Genomic DNA, 16,463 nt, shown 5'->3' on the forward strand with positions numbered 1-16,463 from the left:
AGGTTCCAGAATTATAAGGCTGCATGGTTGTTGGATGACTTCTACACTAGAAAGCATTTATATCGGGTTAAAATAATATGAATAATTATGTAATAATATTGTTAAAAAAAAGGTTAAAAACACTAAAAACATCAAAACATCACATCTCTGTATTGTTTTTGAAAGATATCTAAGTTAGAACCAGTGGACTGTGCACCACTGTGTGGGCTGGTATATGGATGTAGCATGTCAGTCCAACAAGACAGCAGTGATACTGATACATATATCAGTATAGATAGAGAATATATCAAATAAGCAGACATGTATTTAAGCTGAAATGTGTTTTTTTTCTCTTTAGGGTATAAATGACAGTCTGGTCATAGCTTGGGTTATAGACCATGTGCCTGAGTCACGTTAAGAACCAAAACTGACAAAAAACTAGTTAAAAATATTATAATATATATAAGTTGATGAATATTCATCCAGGTCATTTTTCATCCAAGGTCTGAAAAACACAGCGATTAGACCTGTAGAGTTTCTTGAAGAATTGCACACCTGTTCTAACTGTTCCAGTTCAAGTTCCAGAGTCCAGAGTTCCTTGAAGAACTCAGAACATGAGTTGACATGTAGACCAGTCTGAGCACTTCCAGGAACTCCGAGCGGTTCCAACTCAACAGGTTGCCCAGCAGCTTCCAGCTGTTAAAAGGTTTTCTTTAAACACAACACTTAGGTTTAAAAACTGCCTGTTGCTGTATTAGCAGAGTGTGATGAGCCTTACACCGACACCATTCTGACACACCGCTCAGTGCACGAATTCTCTTGGTGTCACTTAGCTTGAAGCTAAACAAAGAAAAGGAGAAGGGCTTCTGTCAGCTGTCCGGCGCGTTAATTAGCTGTTCCCATGATATATCATGGGAGCCCACTCCTTCAGTAGTCACTGGGGTCACGTTTCAGTCCCGAAGGTCACATTTACACACACACCTCAAAGCCATACGAGCTGCTGGATCAGAGCCATGTTTTGTGAGCGTCTACATGACAGTCTGCAGCCACAATAGCTCTTTGTCTGCCCGAGTGAAACCAAAGCACCTGAACATCACACGAAAGATGTGCTTCACCTGACATTGTCCTTCGTATTGCAGACTGCTCGACCTATTAGAGTAATCCTTGGAGTCTGGATGAATTCAGTGTTTTTGTTGGTTTGCTCGCACTCGAGTTACACTGCCAGTAAAATGCATTACTATGTCTTTTCTTTCCTATATTCAACCTTTACATTTTATATGGACACAACAGATGTCCATGGAAAAAGGTAGCAATTGTTAGTTGGCATAAATATTTGGGCACCATGTTTGATTCCCAGCTAAAGTTCGACATTAACACTGAATCGATTACCAAACGGCACAGCAAAGAAAGTATCTCTTTAAGACAGATGAATTCATTCAGTCTATTGAAAAGCATCCTGTGTGCTGTGCATCAGTCTTACATTGAGAGCCTTCTGACTTTTTCATCAGTTGGTTTAACAATTTTTAAAAAAGGGAATATTCTAAGCAATGTGGTCAGAGTCTGTTGTCTATTACTGGGACCAGGTTAAACCATCTCACGGTAATGTGGAAGGATACCACAGTGGCAAACATCATGTTTTCTGAACCAACATGTTGTGCTGCTATAGTCAGCGGTACACCTGCATTCATGCCACTGCTGAGTGCACCATTACATCTGGCAATAGTCATGTGATCACTACACATTCAACTTAAGCACGCTCATTGGCCTCACGTCTCATGCCCTGATGTCACACCACCTCCAAACCAGGCTGAAGTATGCCAGAGACAACCTGGACACAGAGCACACACACTGGAAGTGTGTTATTGGTCAGATGACTAAAACTAGAGCTCTTTGATCACAGAGATGTTGACTTTGGAGAAAGAAAAGAGACGAGTATAACTCAAAGAACACTTTCATATAGTCGAGCACGGTGGTGGCAGTATGATGCTGAGGGGAGGATTCAGAGTGTCTGGAGCTGTGAATCTTGTCAGGATTGAATATCTGGAAAAAACCTAAAGCAGCAAAACTGGGTCTTTGCTTTGTAACATGGCAACAATCCAAAGCAGACGTCTCTTCTAGTGAAGAACTACGTCCAGCAGAGCAAAGTGAACATTACTGACTGACCTGCACAAAGTTCTGACTGAAATCTGACTGAAAATCTCTCCAGACTGTTACTAACAAACAAACAAAAGTACAACTGACTATTATTAGCTCACAATGGGCTCATAACTCTGACCTTTTCAGTTTTAAGTTTGTGGGAAACACACACACACACATATATATATATATATATATGTGTGTGTGTGTGTGTGTGTGTGTAGAGAGAGAGAGAGAGAGAGAGAGCACCCTATTGTGTGAGGATTGTGTGTTGTACATGATCTAGAACGCAGTCCTGAATTGTGACTTCATTTCCATGAATGCAGCGCTCACTTTTCTGAAGTGTGACTTCATTTCCATGAATTTTTTTTCTGTGAGGATTTCCAGGAAGGTGTAACGGAGCTAGCACTCATTAATTAATTACACATGACTCGGCCTGCTGACGAAGAGTCTCCTCATGAGAGCTAACAGGAGACTCACTTTACATTCCTTTGCAATGTCACCACCTCAACCAGCGCACACATTAGATCACTGTGGAGGTGCTCCCTTCACATGTGGATGAGGAATGTTTGAATTAACCATTGTCTACACACAAATAGCTAAGCTAAATATTACCTCAGAGGTGCCGCTCTGACTCTAATGTGGCAGATGGTGAAGGAGTGCCGTTCAGCTGGATTTGTCATGGCACCATTGCTCTGTGTGTGTGTGTGTGATGGCTCTTTTAGAGGTGTTTTTGCACTGCAGGACTAACAGACCGGTTTGGGGCAGCCTACCTATGAATGTCTAGTGAAAGACAGTCCAGAACCGAGACAAAGAACAGCAGAACATGTGCAGAAAGTGTGGGCCCCATGTGCCTCCAGGATAAATGGGGGCCAACATCTGTGCCTCGGTTTGTGAACGTCTATAAAGTCCTCACGCTCCCAAACACAAGGGTGATTAGGTCATCAGTGTCCACGGTGTTTCCTCAGTGGTTTCTCAGTGACTGGACCAACATCCACACACAGCAGGCCAGGCAAGGCAAACCCCAGCTCACCAACATAACACACAGCCTGAGGTTCAACTCATTCATGGAAGAGGCACGGCTTTCAGTTCTTAGAACTCCTGAATACTGTTCAAAGGTGAACATTCATCAACGCTGACTGCAGTTTCTGCAGGTTGACAGCTCAACAGCTGCTCTTCATCAAATACTTTGAATCAGGCAATCTATCTGTCTTATCTATCTATAGACACATAGATACTGTACATGTAGATGTTTCTCTTCTACTTTATCTGTTTTACCTGCATACTCCTCACAACACCCAAACAGCAAAATTGATGTGGCCCAAATCCGGCTCACTTCAGCGCTCTTATCTGGCCCACATATGGTGTGGAATTACAGCACTCAGGTGGTCCTGATCTGATTGCCACATCTCCACCAAAATGAACCAAATGAACCACAGCTGGCCCAGTTCTGGGCCACTCTAGACTCACAGGCAGATCACCCAGTGCTTACTGTGCCAGATCTTAGCCAAACCACATTTGCTTTTCTACATACATCCACTTCATCAGGGTCAGATGAAGGCCACCAGTGCTGTATCAATGCCAGAAGTGGGCCACGTTTGCGTGCTATCTGAGCATACCTGCCTGCTCTCTAAGATAAATCTCACTGTATGTTGTTTGTTAGGTGTGCACAGCTGACTTTGGTCCAAACACACTCTGGCTTCAACACATGAAATTATATTTGGCTGCAGGCCAGAATGAATGATGATATTTCCCAAATGTTTGGACATGTCGGTTAGTGCTGACTTCTTTAAAGAGCTCTGTGAAGGTTCTTGGTTTTAGGTTTAAATTAAACTCAAATGCAGGAAGGAAGGAACTGCAGTGATTCTGTGTGTGTGTGTGTGTGTGTGTGTGTGTGTGTTCATGTCCTTGGCCTGCCAAGTGCTGACCCAGTTTCCCTGCAGTGGGCTGGCATCACCTGCGAGCAGCAGCAGGGTGCACAGAGACTCATTCACACAACTGCAAACATACACACACATGCAGAAGCAGGCACGTGAGTGTGTTTGAATCTGTACATTTAGTGTGGGTACCATAGAAACATGCCGTGTGTGCGTCTGTGTGTTGACTTTGGCCTTCTAAAAGAGAAGCTCAGCGCTCTTCAAACGGTTTGGACCATTCTGCGGCAGGCGTGAGTCGCCAGGAATTTCCAGCACGTTTATCCAAAATACACACGCACAACTCATGATAAAAATAAACAGAAATCTGCACACTTTGGGCCTTGATGATGATTCAGTTTGACTTTTGATAAAGCCTTCTGCTCATGTCTGTTGTCTGACTCATGGTTGCAAAACTATGTGCGGGACAAATAAACAGGAATTAGCATAAACACACAAACACTTATATATTATAAACTTATATTTATAAACAATGAATATATGTGGAGAAGATTATGTTATTCTTGACTTCAGTGTGTGTGTGTGTGTGCTTGTGGAAATATTTTTGCATATTCATGGTGGAATTCCTAGAGAAGGAACATTCAAATAAGGCAGGAATATGAAGTGATAAAAATGACTTTTATTCCACATTAAAATGCAAAATCTGACTCTGACTTTCACAGAATGATCCCATCAGTCAGGCCAAGACACAACAATGTAATGTCCAAACATGAAAACAAATATATAATATATATATACTGTATATACAGTATATATGTGTATATATAGCACAATAAACAGGACAATCTTCCACAGACCTTTGTAGACTGTGGTGATAAAGTGAGACACATCCCAGTAGAAAGTTAGCAAAATGTAAAATCCTCATAACCTAAATGTATGTGTATACATAACACACACCAACATCTGCAGTAACAGACATGTCAGACAGCAGTTAAACCTCACAGTTCACTCTATAAACATAAAGATTCTCACACTACACTGTCCTCTGAATTCTTGACGTGCCTGTGAAACTGTACATACCACGTCAAATGATGACTATGTCCACATACTGCAGGTACACTGTTAAAACAAACTGCACAGCAGCAAAACTATGAGGGGGAAAGAATGCTGGAAAGAAGCAAGAGAAAACAGATGAGAGGTAAATACTGCAGGCCAACAAGAGAAAAGGCAGAAGCAAAGGACACTGAGAGACAGAACACACAACGTCATGCAGCCTCTCGCCAACGTGACACTTTGAAAGTGTTTGCATGACTTTTTTCTGCCCTAACCCACACTGCATTTTTTGCTGGCTTCTGCATGTCCACACATGTGTGCATGTGAGATGTGTGAGTGCATCTTTGCCTTCGCACACATACTGTAAGTACATGCACATGTCGTGTTTGTGGCCTCTGCCCCTTGTTCTTGTGTTCTCTCTGGTTTTCAGGCTTGCAGTCATTGTGTCTCTTTTGTCTGCGTTGGCTTTGTTTTCCTAATGATCGGTCAGTGAAACAGCAGCGGTTAGCTGCTAAACCAGCACACGGGTTTTGTGTCTCAACACACTAGGACAATATGAAGCGAGCTGCAGCTACATAACCACCAGAAGACCCAAACAAAGAAGTGCTGGGAGCACTAATCGTCAGGACAAAGAGGGACGATCGACCCCTCCAACACTGAAAACCCAACCTGTCTCCTGCTGGGACGGGCACTGACATGTTTTCCTCTTTTACCCATGCTTATTGTTTATGTATATTCAGACCTTCATTAACTGGAAGGCTTTTTGCAGTCTTGTTCCTGGAACACATTGAATGGAGTATGCACTTTGTTTTACATTTTAGATTCTTCTGACTGCATTGCACACTCCTGCATTTTTTCAATCAGCTTCACCTGGAATGGTCTCTAAAAGTCTTGTTCTGCTTTGTCGTCACTCTGCTGTCCACCTCATCCAAAACCATGTCAATTGGTCAGGTGATTGTGGAGACCAGGTCATGTGACCTAGCACTCCATCACTCTCCAACTGGACAATAAACTGGAGTGGTCACGAACACTGAGGCTGTTTACAAGAAGGGCATGAGCAGACTGTACCTCCTGAGGAGACTCAGGTCCTTCAAGTGTAAGTACCACTAAGCACAAAGCAGATGTCATGTCACTGCAGAATACTGTGGTAGCCATGCTGGTGAAGTGTGGCTTGAATTTTGAATGAATCACCAACAGTGTCTCCAGCAAAGCACCCCAACACCATCACACCTCCTCCTCCAATGCTTCAACAATGCTTCACAGTGGGAACCACATAATGTAGACACCATCTGCTCACTGTTCCTGCTTCTGAAAGGACATGGTGGAACCACAATCCTCACATCTGGACTCTTCAGACCAAAGTGCAGATTTCCACTGGTCTAATGTCCATTCCCTGTGTTTATTGACCCAAACAGTTTTTGTTGCTCTTCCTCAGTAGTGGTTCCTTCGGGATCTACTACTAGAACTCTCTGAAGTATCAATACATTGAGAGGACGGGGAATTTGAATGAGAAGGTGTGTTCAAACCTTTGACTGTTTGTGTGGATGGAAAAAATATATACTTCAGATTTGGTTGGACTGTCCTTTAAAGTGTTTGCTTTTGTAAATTAGTTTGAAGTACATTTACTTTTAATCTACTTGATTCTCATAGGGTTTAAACAAACACTCTCCAGCTTCATTAAAGTAACAAACAGATGGTTGTGTTAGGTAGTGATAGCATCCACATATGTACTTTTACACTAAACATGTGTCTATACAACACTTACCATCTCCAGCTCTTACACAGAGATTAGGAGTCATTTCCACAAGCTGTTTTCCAGTTTGGACAGGAACATCCCTGTACCTCCCCTGCCTCCAGCTCAAGCTCAGCAATATTATACTATATAAACATTTGCTTCAATGTTGATTTATTCCGTGTGTTTACATTGATTCTTATTTATCAGTACTCACAGCAGGAGAAAGTTCTGCACATGCACATTTCTGCAGCTACACCTGAGGAGTACCTGTTGAAAGATGGATGAATGCATCCGTCACTGTTAGAGCAGATTACGGATCTTTTCAGAGTCACCCTGTGATGTCACATAGAAGTGATGTTTGAAAAGCAGACTGTGAAATGAGGAAGCACAGGGTGGAGGCACAGATGACTTAAGACTCTGTCATCGGAGTTAGTGAACACGTTCATCCATGTGTGGAGTTTTGATGTGTCCGTGTAGGTGTGTGTTTGTGTATCGATATGGTTTCAGATATCAGGAACTTCCAGGAATCAAGGGAACTTTGTGGGAAGGCAGGTTCTTTACCACCGGAGTCTCATTTCAGTTCTGGTCCGCAACATAACAGACAAAGGATGTATTAAAACACAAAAACATGACAACATGACCTTATGAGTAAATTAAATGCACTTATAATAATGACCAAAGCTAGGAGCCCATGTTCCCATAGTTACTGCTGTAAGGCTTCATACACACACTGATTCTACAATTCGACTACAGTTACATTGTTGTTTACCACAGCAACACTCAAGGGGATTTATGGATAAATCACACAAAGTAATGGGGCCACTGTGTTAATTTTCTTGTGTGTATGACATTGAAATGACTGTATATGTATAACCAGTTATTAGCTTCTTTTGTGTGAAGCTGTGGCTTTATTGTAAATATATCTACTACAGCAGAGGATGTGCATCACTTATTATTAACAGGTCTCATAATAAGCTGAACAAGTCTCTCTGATAATGTCTCCACTAAACAAATTCAAATGTGTGTAAATGATGTAAATAATAGCTACATTTGGTCCCCAGCAGCCATGTTTGACACACATCCTCCTTTGTCAAATTGACTGCTGATGGTTTGGTTTATGCAGAAATATAAAACAATTCTAAAGGATTCAAGCAGTTTAGTAGTTTAGCAGATTTTACGATCAGAATTGCCTCAAGGAGTGAGCCTGAACCCCCTTAAGATCAACAGGACAGGACTCAGTTCATCTTCACCTCTAAGAAAAAGGCCACTTTGGAGGACACCAATGTTTACAGCTTAGGCAGAGAGGACAGCCAGAGCCTGAACCCCCTTAAGAATCACAGTAACAAGGAAAAACTCCCTTTAACAGGAAGAAACCTTCAGCCGGGTAGAGGAGGAGGAGAAGAGGGAGACAGGACAGAGAGGATGAAGGAGAGAGAGGAGAAGAAGAAGAGGGAGACAGGACAGAGAGGATGAAGGAGAGAGAGGAACAAAGATGCACAGACATCATGCATTACAGAGAACAATGACAGGTTGCTGATGTTGTCAAGCTGAAACTGTCGTGTTTACATTATAGTGGATAAATTGTCAGTTAATAAATAGTAATATTAATAAAATAGTAATTAAACAAAGATGAACAGAGATGGGTGTAGGCAATAAGCATTGGAATGGTCAGGGGCCAGTCTGCAGGTCAGCATGCAGGGAGAGAAACGAGTCACTATGAACCAGAGAAAACAGAGGCGAGGTCAGAGGGTGAGAGGGGGATTTGAGGGGACAGGGAACTGCTCAGTGGATCATGTTTGTGTCCCCTGACAGCGCAGGCCTATAGCAGCATAGCTGAAATCTAGGAACTACAAGTGAACCTGCACTCAGAGATCTGAGTGTCCTATTAGGAACATACGGTGTCAGATCCTGCAGATATAAAGGAGCTAGTCCATGTAGAGCCTTGCAGACAGGAGGGTAAGTATAGCGATTAAATGCAAATGGCAGTTGTATATCTACAAAAACTAAAAGATTAAAGTAGTATGGACATGCACTGAAAGGAGAATTTATTTAAAGAGACCTGGACATTCCCTGCAGCTAAGAGTAAATATTATCACAGGCTGGTTTCCTTCTGTGGCCGTTTAAATTGCTGAGGTGTTTGAGTGTGTCTACATAGAGGTAGAAGCTGCTCCTGTGCTAAAGACCTGTGTGTGTGTGTCAGGAAGTGTGTCAGTGTGTTACATTCATCACAACAGCAGCACCTAGAAATTCAAAAGTCAGTGAGATTGAACAGCTCAGCCTGAACATAACTGCCTCATAGTGTGTTGGACTGTGTGTGTGTTTAAGTTACACACAGAGGTCTGAGGCATCAAGGCCGGTGGGAGTGGGTGGAGAAAATGAGCCTACCGATCAAAAGAAAAGAAGGGAGCTTGTTTGGAACGTGATGGATTTCGACCCAGCCTATATGTTTTCATACAGAGCCTATTTTGTTCATGTCACACCCGTACATGCTGTCATCAGATGTTTCCTCCCCCTCTCCCCCTCTCCTCCCTCCTCATCTCTCGCTCCCTGAATTCATCTCTCATGTTTCAGGTTTATTTTGTCAGGGTTACCTTCTGTTTACCCTGCTCTCGTGCGGTGGTTCAAGTACATGTTTGTGCTCAGCGGGGAGCATTTGGACTATAATTAGACTAGCAGCTTTCAGGTAAACAAGTCAGAATTTAGGTCACATACTTGGGATAAAAGGGCGACACTGTGGGTGTGGTTTCTTTACAATTGTGTTACTTTAAAGTGACACTGGTGGTGAAATTCTCTTTACATTGTGAGTGTATTTCTGCATTAATGTTGCGTTTGATGGGCTTCTCAGACACAGGGACATCTTCCCTGCTATAAGTCTGCAGCTGCTGTCCGCTCATGCATGTGCGCTCACGTCTGCAGGCTTTTTGCACAGTTGTGGCCCAGAGGAGCAATAAACAGCCTCCTCCTCCTGCACAGCCTGTCTGCATTTTGTTTGGGCTGTACATCACTGATTTCTGGGTTACTCACATTTTCTCTTATCCTCGTGTGTAAATTTAAAACACTGTTTAAACAGGTGGAGAACTTCTGGTCTGCATGTTTATCCTGTCAGACATCTGCACTAAAATAAACACTTCACATATTTGGCATTGCCTGTTTTTTTGTTTTTGTCTTATTAACCCTAACCCCAGAGATTTCTCCCCTTTATTTCTTTATTCCTCTATAACTTGGTTTTATTATTTAGGTCATAATTTCTTCAGTTCTGTTCTGTTATTTTGAATTCTTGTTCTAGTTCTTTTCTCGTCCACATTTCTCTTGTCAATTACATGTCGAGGAACTTAAATAAAAAATAAAAATGGATTTAATGTCAAAACCATTTTAACAGTAATAGTGTCAGGGAGGATTTCAAAATCACATTGCTTTGACCATGTCTGAAAACAAGGAAAGTTGTAAAGAATATATTTTTTAGAGAAACCGCAGTGCTGAAAGAATCTAAATAAATGTAGAGCAGGCAACATGTTGGAAACTGTACAGTAAATACTGTAAGTCTTTATTCATTTGAACATATATGCACAAAGATACTAAAAACAAAAAATCCAATCAAACTCTGTCATAATAATAATAATAATAATAATAATAATAATAATAATAATAATAATATGATCTATTAATGCTTGATTCTAAAGCATTCTTCACTCTGTCTTCTTCTTCCATTCATGCCTATCTGTTCTCAGTTACTGATCCTCTTCTTCCCCTACAGCACCATTCTGATCCTCTCTCTGTCACACACACACACACACACACACACACACACAGACTAGAATAGAGACCCTGGGGATGGGAAAAAGAGAAGCTTCAAATCCAGGTCATGCATTGATGGTGACTTGAACACACAGAGACATTTGATCTGCAGACTTGTATTTACGTCCTCACAGCACGTCAGCTGCCTCCATCGCACATGAACAGAGAGGTTTGGCAAACCTGTGCACAACACCTGGAGCACCGTCACCAGGACTGTAGCAGTGCAGAGTCATTTGTTTGGTTATTTTCAAGTACAGTATGTCCAACAAGCTTTTTAATGACTCTGATTTATGCGTGTTTCACTTACAAACCTACTGAACTAACATTCTGAGACATTAATGAGCTGTTGATCATCTCATCAGTGAAATAATATCTGCTGACAAATATGAGAGAAGCTGCAATGAGAAATGAACGCAGCATACAGGCTTTCATTAGTCCCTATTTAAGCTGCACAATAACAGCAACATGAGGCTTTTCGGTCAGAGTGTGTACATCATGTTTTACAGTCTGTGCCATCAAGTGTTCAATGAGCATCTGATTACAGGCAACAAACAGAATCCCTCCCCGCTCGGCTGTTTGAATTCATCCGTCTGTCTCCTCTTCTCTCCGCTGGTGGAGTTTGTGTGTCCCTCCCCAAGCAAACCCTTTGGTTCAGTTGCTAGGCAACCTCTGCTCTGTCTCTGCCCTCCTTTCACTCTGAGCAGCCTGCTCGCTCGTCTTGTCTGAGGGAGTGAGTGATGCAAGAGGAACATGCTAAATGTCATAGACAAGGAAGCTGAGTTGTTGTTCAGTGTGTTTGGCTGAGTTTGATATTTATTAATCTATTTTATTCCATATAATTTATTTTACCTCTGTTCAGGCTGAGCTGTGGAAAAAAGTGGAGGCTGATGTATTCAGAGAGAGGAGGGCCTAAGAGTCTCTGTGGCCCCGGCTGTGTGTAGTGTTACAAATGTAAATATGGCTGTTTAAGGACCAAGACCAGGAAAAGCCACAATGATACATGACAAATCAGCCCCCTAAGAATGGTCCTAGTCCTAGTACAGGTCACTGTTATACAATGGTATGTCGTCTATGCTGTAAGTGAGCAGTCTTGATTAAAAGTGAGGACTGGTATCTTGCAGCACACACAGTATAACAAGAAACATTTTGTCTTAACACTTTTTGAGCATCATGGCAGAAGTGAAAGGAATAAGTTTAGACTTGAGAAAAATAATTGTTAAGGTCTACAAAGCAGGAGAAGGTTTACAAGTTTATTAAAATGCTTCAAGTTTCATGAACTGGTGTGAGAGGTTTATCCAGGAGTGAGAGTTATTATCCAAAATAGTAAAGAGCCGAGAATGCCAAGACACTAGTGAAGGATTTAACCAAGTCTGGACCTGCAGAGTCAGAGAAGACCGGAGTCCTGGACTGTCAGGATGCAGAGCAAGACAAACTCCACCTCTGCACAAAAGAGACAACCTGGACACAGAGCACACACACTGGAAGTGTGTTATTTGGTCAGAGGAATAAAACTAGAGCTCTTTGCTCACAGAGATGTTGACTTTGTTTGGAGAAAGAAAAGAGAGGAGTAGAACTTAAAGAACAAAAGAACACGTTCATTCAACAATAAAAAGCAGACGTCTCTTCTAGTGAAGAACTACGTCCAGCAGAGCAAAGTGAACATTACTGACTGACCTGCACAAAGTTCTGACTGAAATCTGACTGAAAATCTGTGGAGTGAACTAAAGACCAGGGTCCATGTCAGGAGACCATCAGACCTGGAGGAGCGAGAGATCCACCAAAGAAGAATGGACCAGGATTAAGCAGAATTAGGAATATCTGCACAAACCAGAATTGTACACTGTATTTATTTATTTCTTAACTTAGTAAAAATGTCTCATTGCTAAGCACTGATGTCTGCAGTCTCTCATGGAACCTGGTTTTTCTGAACACTTGCAGGTTCCTCTATAAAATACTGACACACTTTCTTCTTTAAGACATTTTCTGATTGTAATGCGCTATATAAAAAAATCAATTGAATTTTGTTTGTTTTTTTCTGATTTCTGATTTTTCCGATCATCAATAGCTGGAGCGCGCTTCTGGCCACGCGCTCATCTTCTCCAGGTGCAGAGATGTTTTGAAGCTCACCACCTGAAGCGTGAAAGTTCCTGTCATGCCCTTCACAATAAAATATTTTCCAAAGACGTCAATCTGCATGGATAATAACAACAACACGACAACACGACAACACGAATCATGGGCTGTGTTTATAAAACACAGCGCATCGTCTTGGTCGTGTGCATGAAGTTGTCGTGACATTTTACGAATATTTGTATGCTCTTATTTTGAAAGAACCCTCTGGGTGCTTCCTGCTTTCTCGTGCCACAGATTGAGTGACTTGACGCAGGGTTCGCTGTCGTCAGCCTGCAGCATCAGGAACAATAACTGGTCCCGGGTATCACCTGGAAGATGGTGGCTAAACAGAGGATCCGCATGGCCAACGAGAAACACAGCAAGAACATCACTCAGAGAGGAAACGTGGCCAAGACGCTGGTGAGACACAGCGACGTGCCAGCATGACATTAGCCCAGATAGGTGACGTTCACCCCGGTATGAGCACAGCGGCATGATGGGGGTGATGGTGGTGCTGCTGCCAGCTGTCAGTGTTCACAGACCGTGACTTAGGGCGTTTAAAGCATCATTGTGTGTTGTTGCCATTAGGATCCAGATGTGTTCACTCTGGAGGCTCGTTACCGCCCTCAGGAGCGTAACCGGACTCTGCTGGAGGGAGACCACACATAGACCCCACACATACAGGAATGAATCCAGACACGGTCCATCCACTGGTTTATCAGGTTGAATTATGAGTTAATCTGAGAAGAAGTGTTTCACAAGTGCAGCATTGATTATTAATATGATGGATGGAGGGCAGAAGATGACAGTTTCAAACATTGATCACATGTTATTATAACATAGATTATCTGTGTGTTGTCCTGCTGTTTGTTTTGCTATTTGAAACTCTGACCTACATAGATAGCATTTGCTGACAGTCTAGATTGTAAATATAAACATTTACATCCTGTCATCTGTTTGACTAAAAGATTTCAAACTGCTGTTTAGCAGTATCAGCAGATTATCTAAATATTGTTGAGTTGACCAGAGTTTAAAGTGTAAAATTTCATTTTATGTTAACCATGGCTGTTTTGTGTCCCCTTATTTTGCATGTTTGTCAGGGGAGAAACTGTTGTAATAATGGAGAAGGCTTGGAAAGGATGAATCCTGCTGATGCAAATGAATAGAAACAAAAAGTTTCAATTGTACATTATCTTCTGTAGGTGGTCTTCAGTTAGGGCAGCATGCACTAATGCTCATCCATTTTTAAGTAGATAGTGTCATTTTAAGAAAACGATGTAACCTTGGGATGTGCATACTCATCAGTGTCTTTGGTCCAACCTAGAGTACAGTCATGTTCAAAACCCCCTCTTTAAATGACCTGATCATAGTGGGTCTGATAGGCATATACAACCTCAGACAAACAACATGTAACCTTTTTCACTGTGTAATTATTATTATTATTATTATTATTATTATTATTATTATTATTATTATTATTATTATTATTATTATTATAATTCTATAATTATTTTATAGCAAAAATGAATCTACAAAAATGTGTTCTATACTCTGTCCCCTCCTACAGCTTCCATAGAATTGAATTAGGTGAGCTGCAGCAGGTGCTGCTGATGATCAGTCCTTGATGAGTTGATCATCAGCAGCTACGTGCAGACCTCTATAGAAACAGACGTTTTGGCAGTTTGCTTTTGTCAGTCTTCACAGGAGTGGGCGTCCCAGCCCAAGATCAGACTCACTGAGTCGTCACTGAGCATGCTCAGTGTTAATGTGTCAGCACAATTAGAAGAAGACTGAACAAGTACAGTTTGTTTGAAGGGTTAAAAGGAGAAAGACTGTTCTGTCTAAAAAGCACATGGAAGCAGGACTAAGGTTCACTAAACTGCGTCAGAACAAAGAACAACACTTGTGGAACAATGTCCTGTGGACAAAGTGTACTTGTTTGGTCTTAATGATCACCACCATGTCTGCTGAAAACCCAACACAGCATTTAACCAGCTACAATCTTACACACAAAAAACTGCTTAAAGGGGATGAGAGAAAAGTAATAACTAGCAGCTCTAAAGTTCATTCTTCAGCATCTGATAAATAAATAAATAAATAAATCCTAAGGGGTTTGAGCCCCTCAGCTGTTTCCAGGGGAAGAATGAGGAGCTAATATTTCTGGATACATCTTGAGTGATTTTAAGGTCAACATTATTGAATAAGTTCACAACTCTTTATCCTGAAAGGCATTTTTCCACCGCCCTCTGTCTCCAGCATGTTTATACACCACCACTTCACTGACTGTATCAGCTTCTCCCACAACATGCAGCATGTCCAAACAGATGATACATCATGGTGAGGCTGATGGAAGGGCACCGCCTAAGTCTTTGAGTGAGGAGCCACAGTGTCCTGCCTGCACCTTTCAGTTTATAGACACTGATTCTGCTCAGTGCAGCCACATGTTGTTATTGTGGACAGTTTGTCCTGTTTAAAACATGCCAAGTGGTGATTTTAGCTTTAAGACCACATGAAGGTAACATGAAACACTTTTACTTTTGTTTTGCTGCATCATGCACATTTACAGAAGCTGTAATGAAAATGTGTGTGTGTGTGTGTGTGTGTGTGTTTTTCCATAGCGACCACAAGAGGAGAAGTACCCTGTGGGTCCCTGGCTGCTCGCCCTCTTTGTCTTTGTTGTGTGTGGATCAGGTATAGACCTTTTACAGTATCTACAGCATGTGTGTGTAATGTTTGCACTCCATTTATTATACAGCGTCCCTGTCCCTGGTGAAAAGTATTATTTAGTATATTATCTGAACATTTCATTTATGTTAATTACAAGACTGACATTGTGGTCTGATACCTTATGCTTCTGTACATAATTGAGCTGATATGATGATTGATTACAGTCTGCAGCTAATGAGGACCAGATACAAATAATAAATAAAAAAAATAAAACATAAATAAAGCAAACAAGACATTTAGGCACTGATTAATCCTAAAAAAAGTCAATAAAAAGTCAATAAATAAGGAAATTACTAGAAAGGTCAATACAGAAGAAATAATTAAATTACAAACAAAATATTGATCACCTTCTGTATATATGCGTTTATGTATTCATCTTGATATGGTTTCCTGGGTCGCACTCAAAGGCCTGATGTTATGATTTTCTTCATCTCAGCCATATTTCAGATCATCCAGAGCATTCGTATGGGGATGTGATGTAGAAGGACACTCTGGACCCCTGCCCCTCCCTCCATGCCCTCACTGAGCCTGGCTAGCCCACCGCTTGCACACTTGCGTCCTCCTACCCCACTCCAGAGTCCCAGGGACAGACACCAGACCTCGGAGGGAGAGAGAACCCTTCCCGACCACCACCTCCGCTCCCTCCCCCGCCCTGGATCAGTGTTTACAGTGTTGCAGTCTGTGGTACTGACAGCTTTTCTATGGACAGTCTGAAACCACGCCGGCTGGAGAACTTTGTGTGTCTCATAATTCACTTTGGCACCTGTGTGTGTATGTGTGCGAAGATGTGTGTGAAGCTGTGAGATTGTGCAACCAGTGTTTCATGCTAACAATGTGCCATAGCTGTCTGTTTCACTGTTAGTCTGTGCTGTGAGGACGATGTTTTTTCAAATAAATGTTGAGCATATAGACAGAGCCCACTGTTCATTCTGCCTCTGCAGACTCCTGCTGTTGTCAGCTTGTGTCAACACACACACACACACTCACACATTATGTGGTCATGTGTTTGGTGGAAGTGGAGGTCCTGGGCTGAAGTGTAAACACTGTGAGGG

General features: G+C 41.9%; 1 protein-coding gene across 1 annotated transcript; it reads left to right on the forward strand.

Annotated features, from left to right (window-relative positions):
• The first annotated feature begins 12,973 nt into the window (after positions 1 to 12,973).
• On the forward strand, positions 12,974 to 16,050 carry serp2 (stress-associated endoplasmic reticulum protein family member 2). The gene is made up of 3 exons (XM_028394065.1): positions 12,974 to 13,104; positions 15,303 to 15,375; positions 15,848 to 16,050. Exons 1-3 carry the CDS (start codon positions 13,021 to 13,023, stop codon positions 15,886 to 15,888), a joined length of 198 nt encoding a protein of 65 aa, XP_028249866.1. The 5' UTR covers positions 12,974 to 13,020; the 3' UTR covers positions 15,889 to 16,050.
• Positions 16,051 to 16,463: the final 413 nt, after the last annotated feature.

This window comes from Parambassis ranga, chromosome 21, assembly GCF_900634625.1.
Source record: "Parambassis ranga chromosome 21, fParRan2.1, whole genome shotgun sequence".
In the NCBI taxonomy this organism is placed as follows: domain Eukaryota; kingdom Metazoa; phylum Chordata; class Actinopteri; family Ambassidae; genus Parambassis; species Parambassis ranga.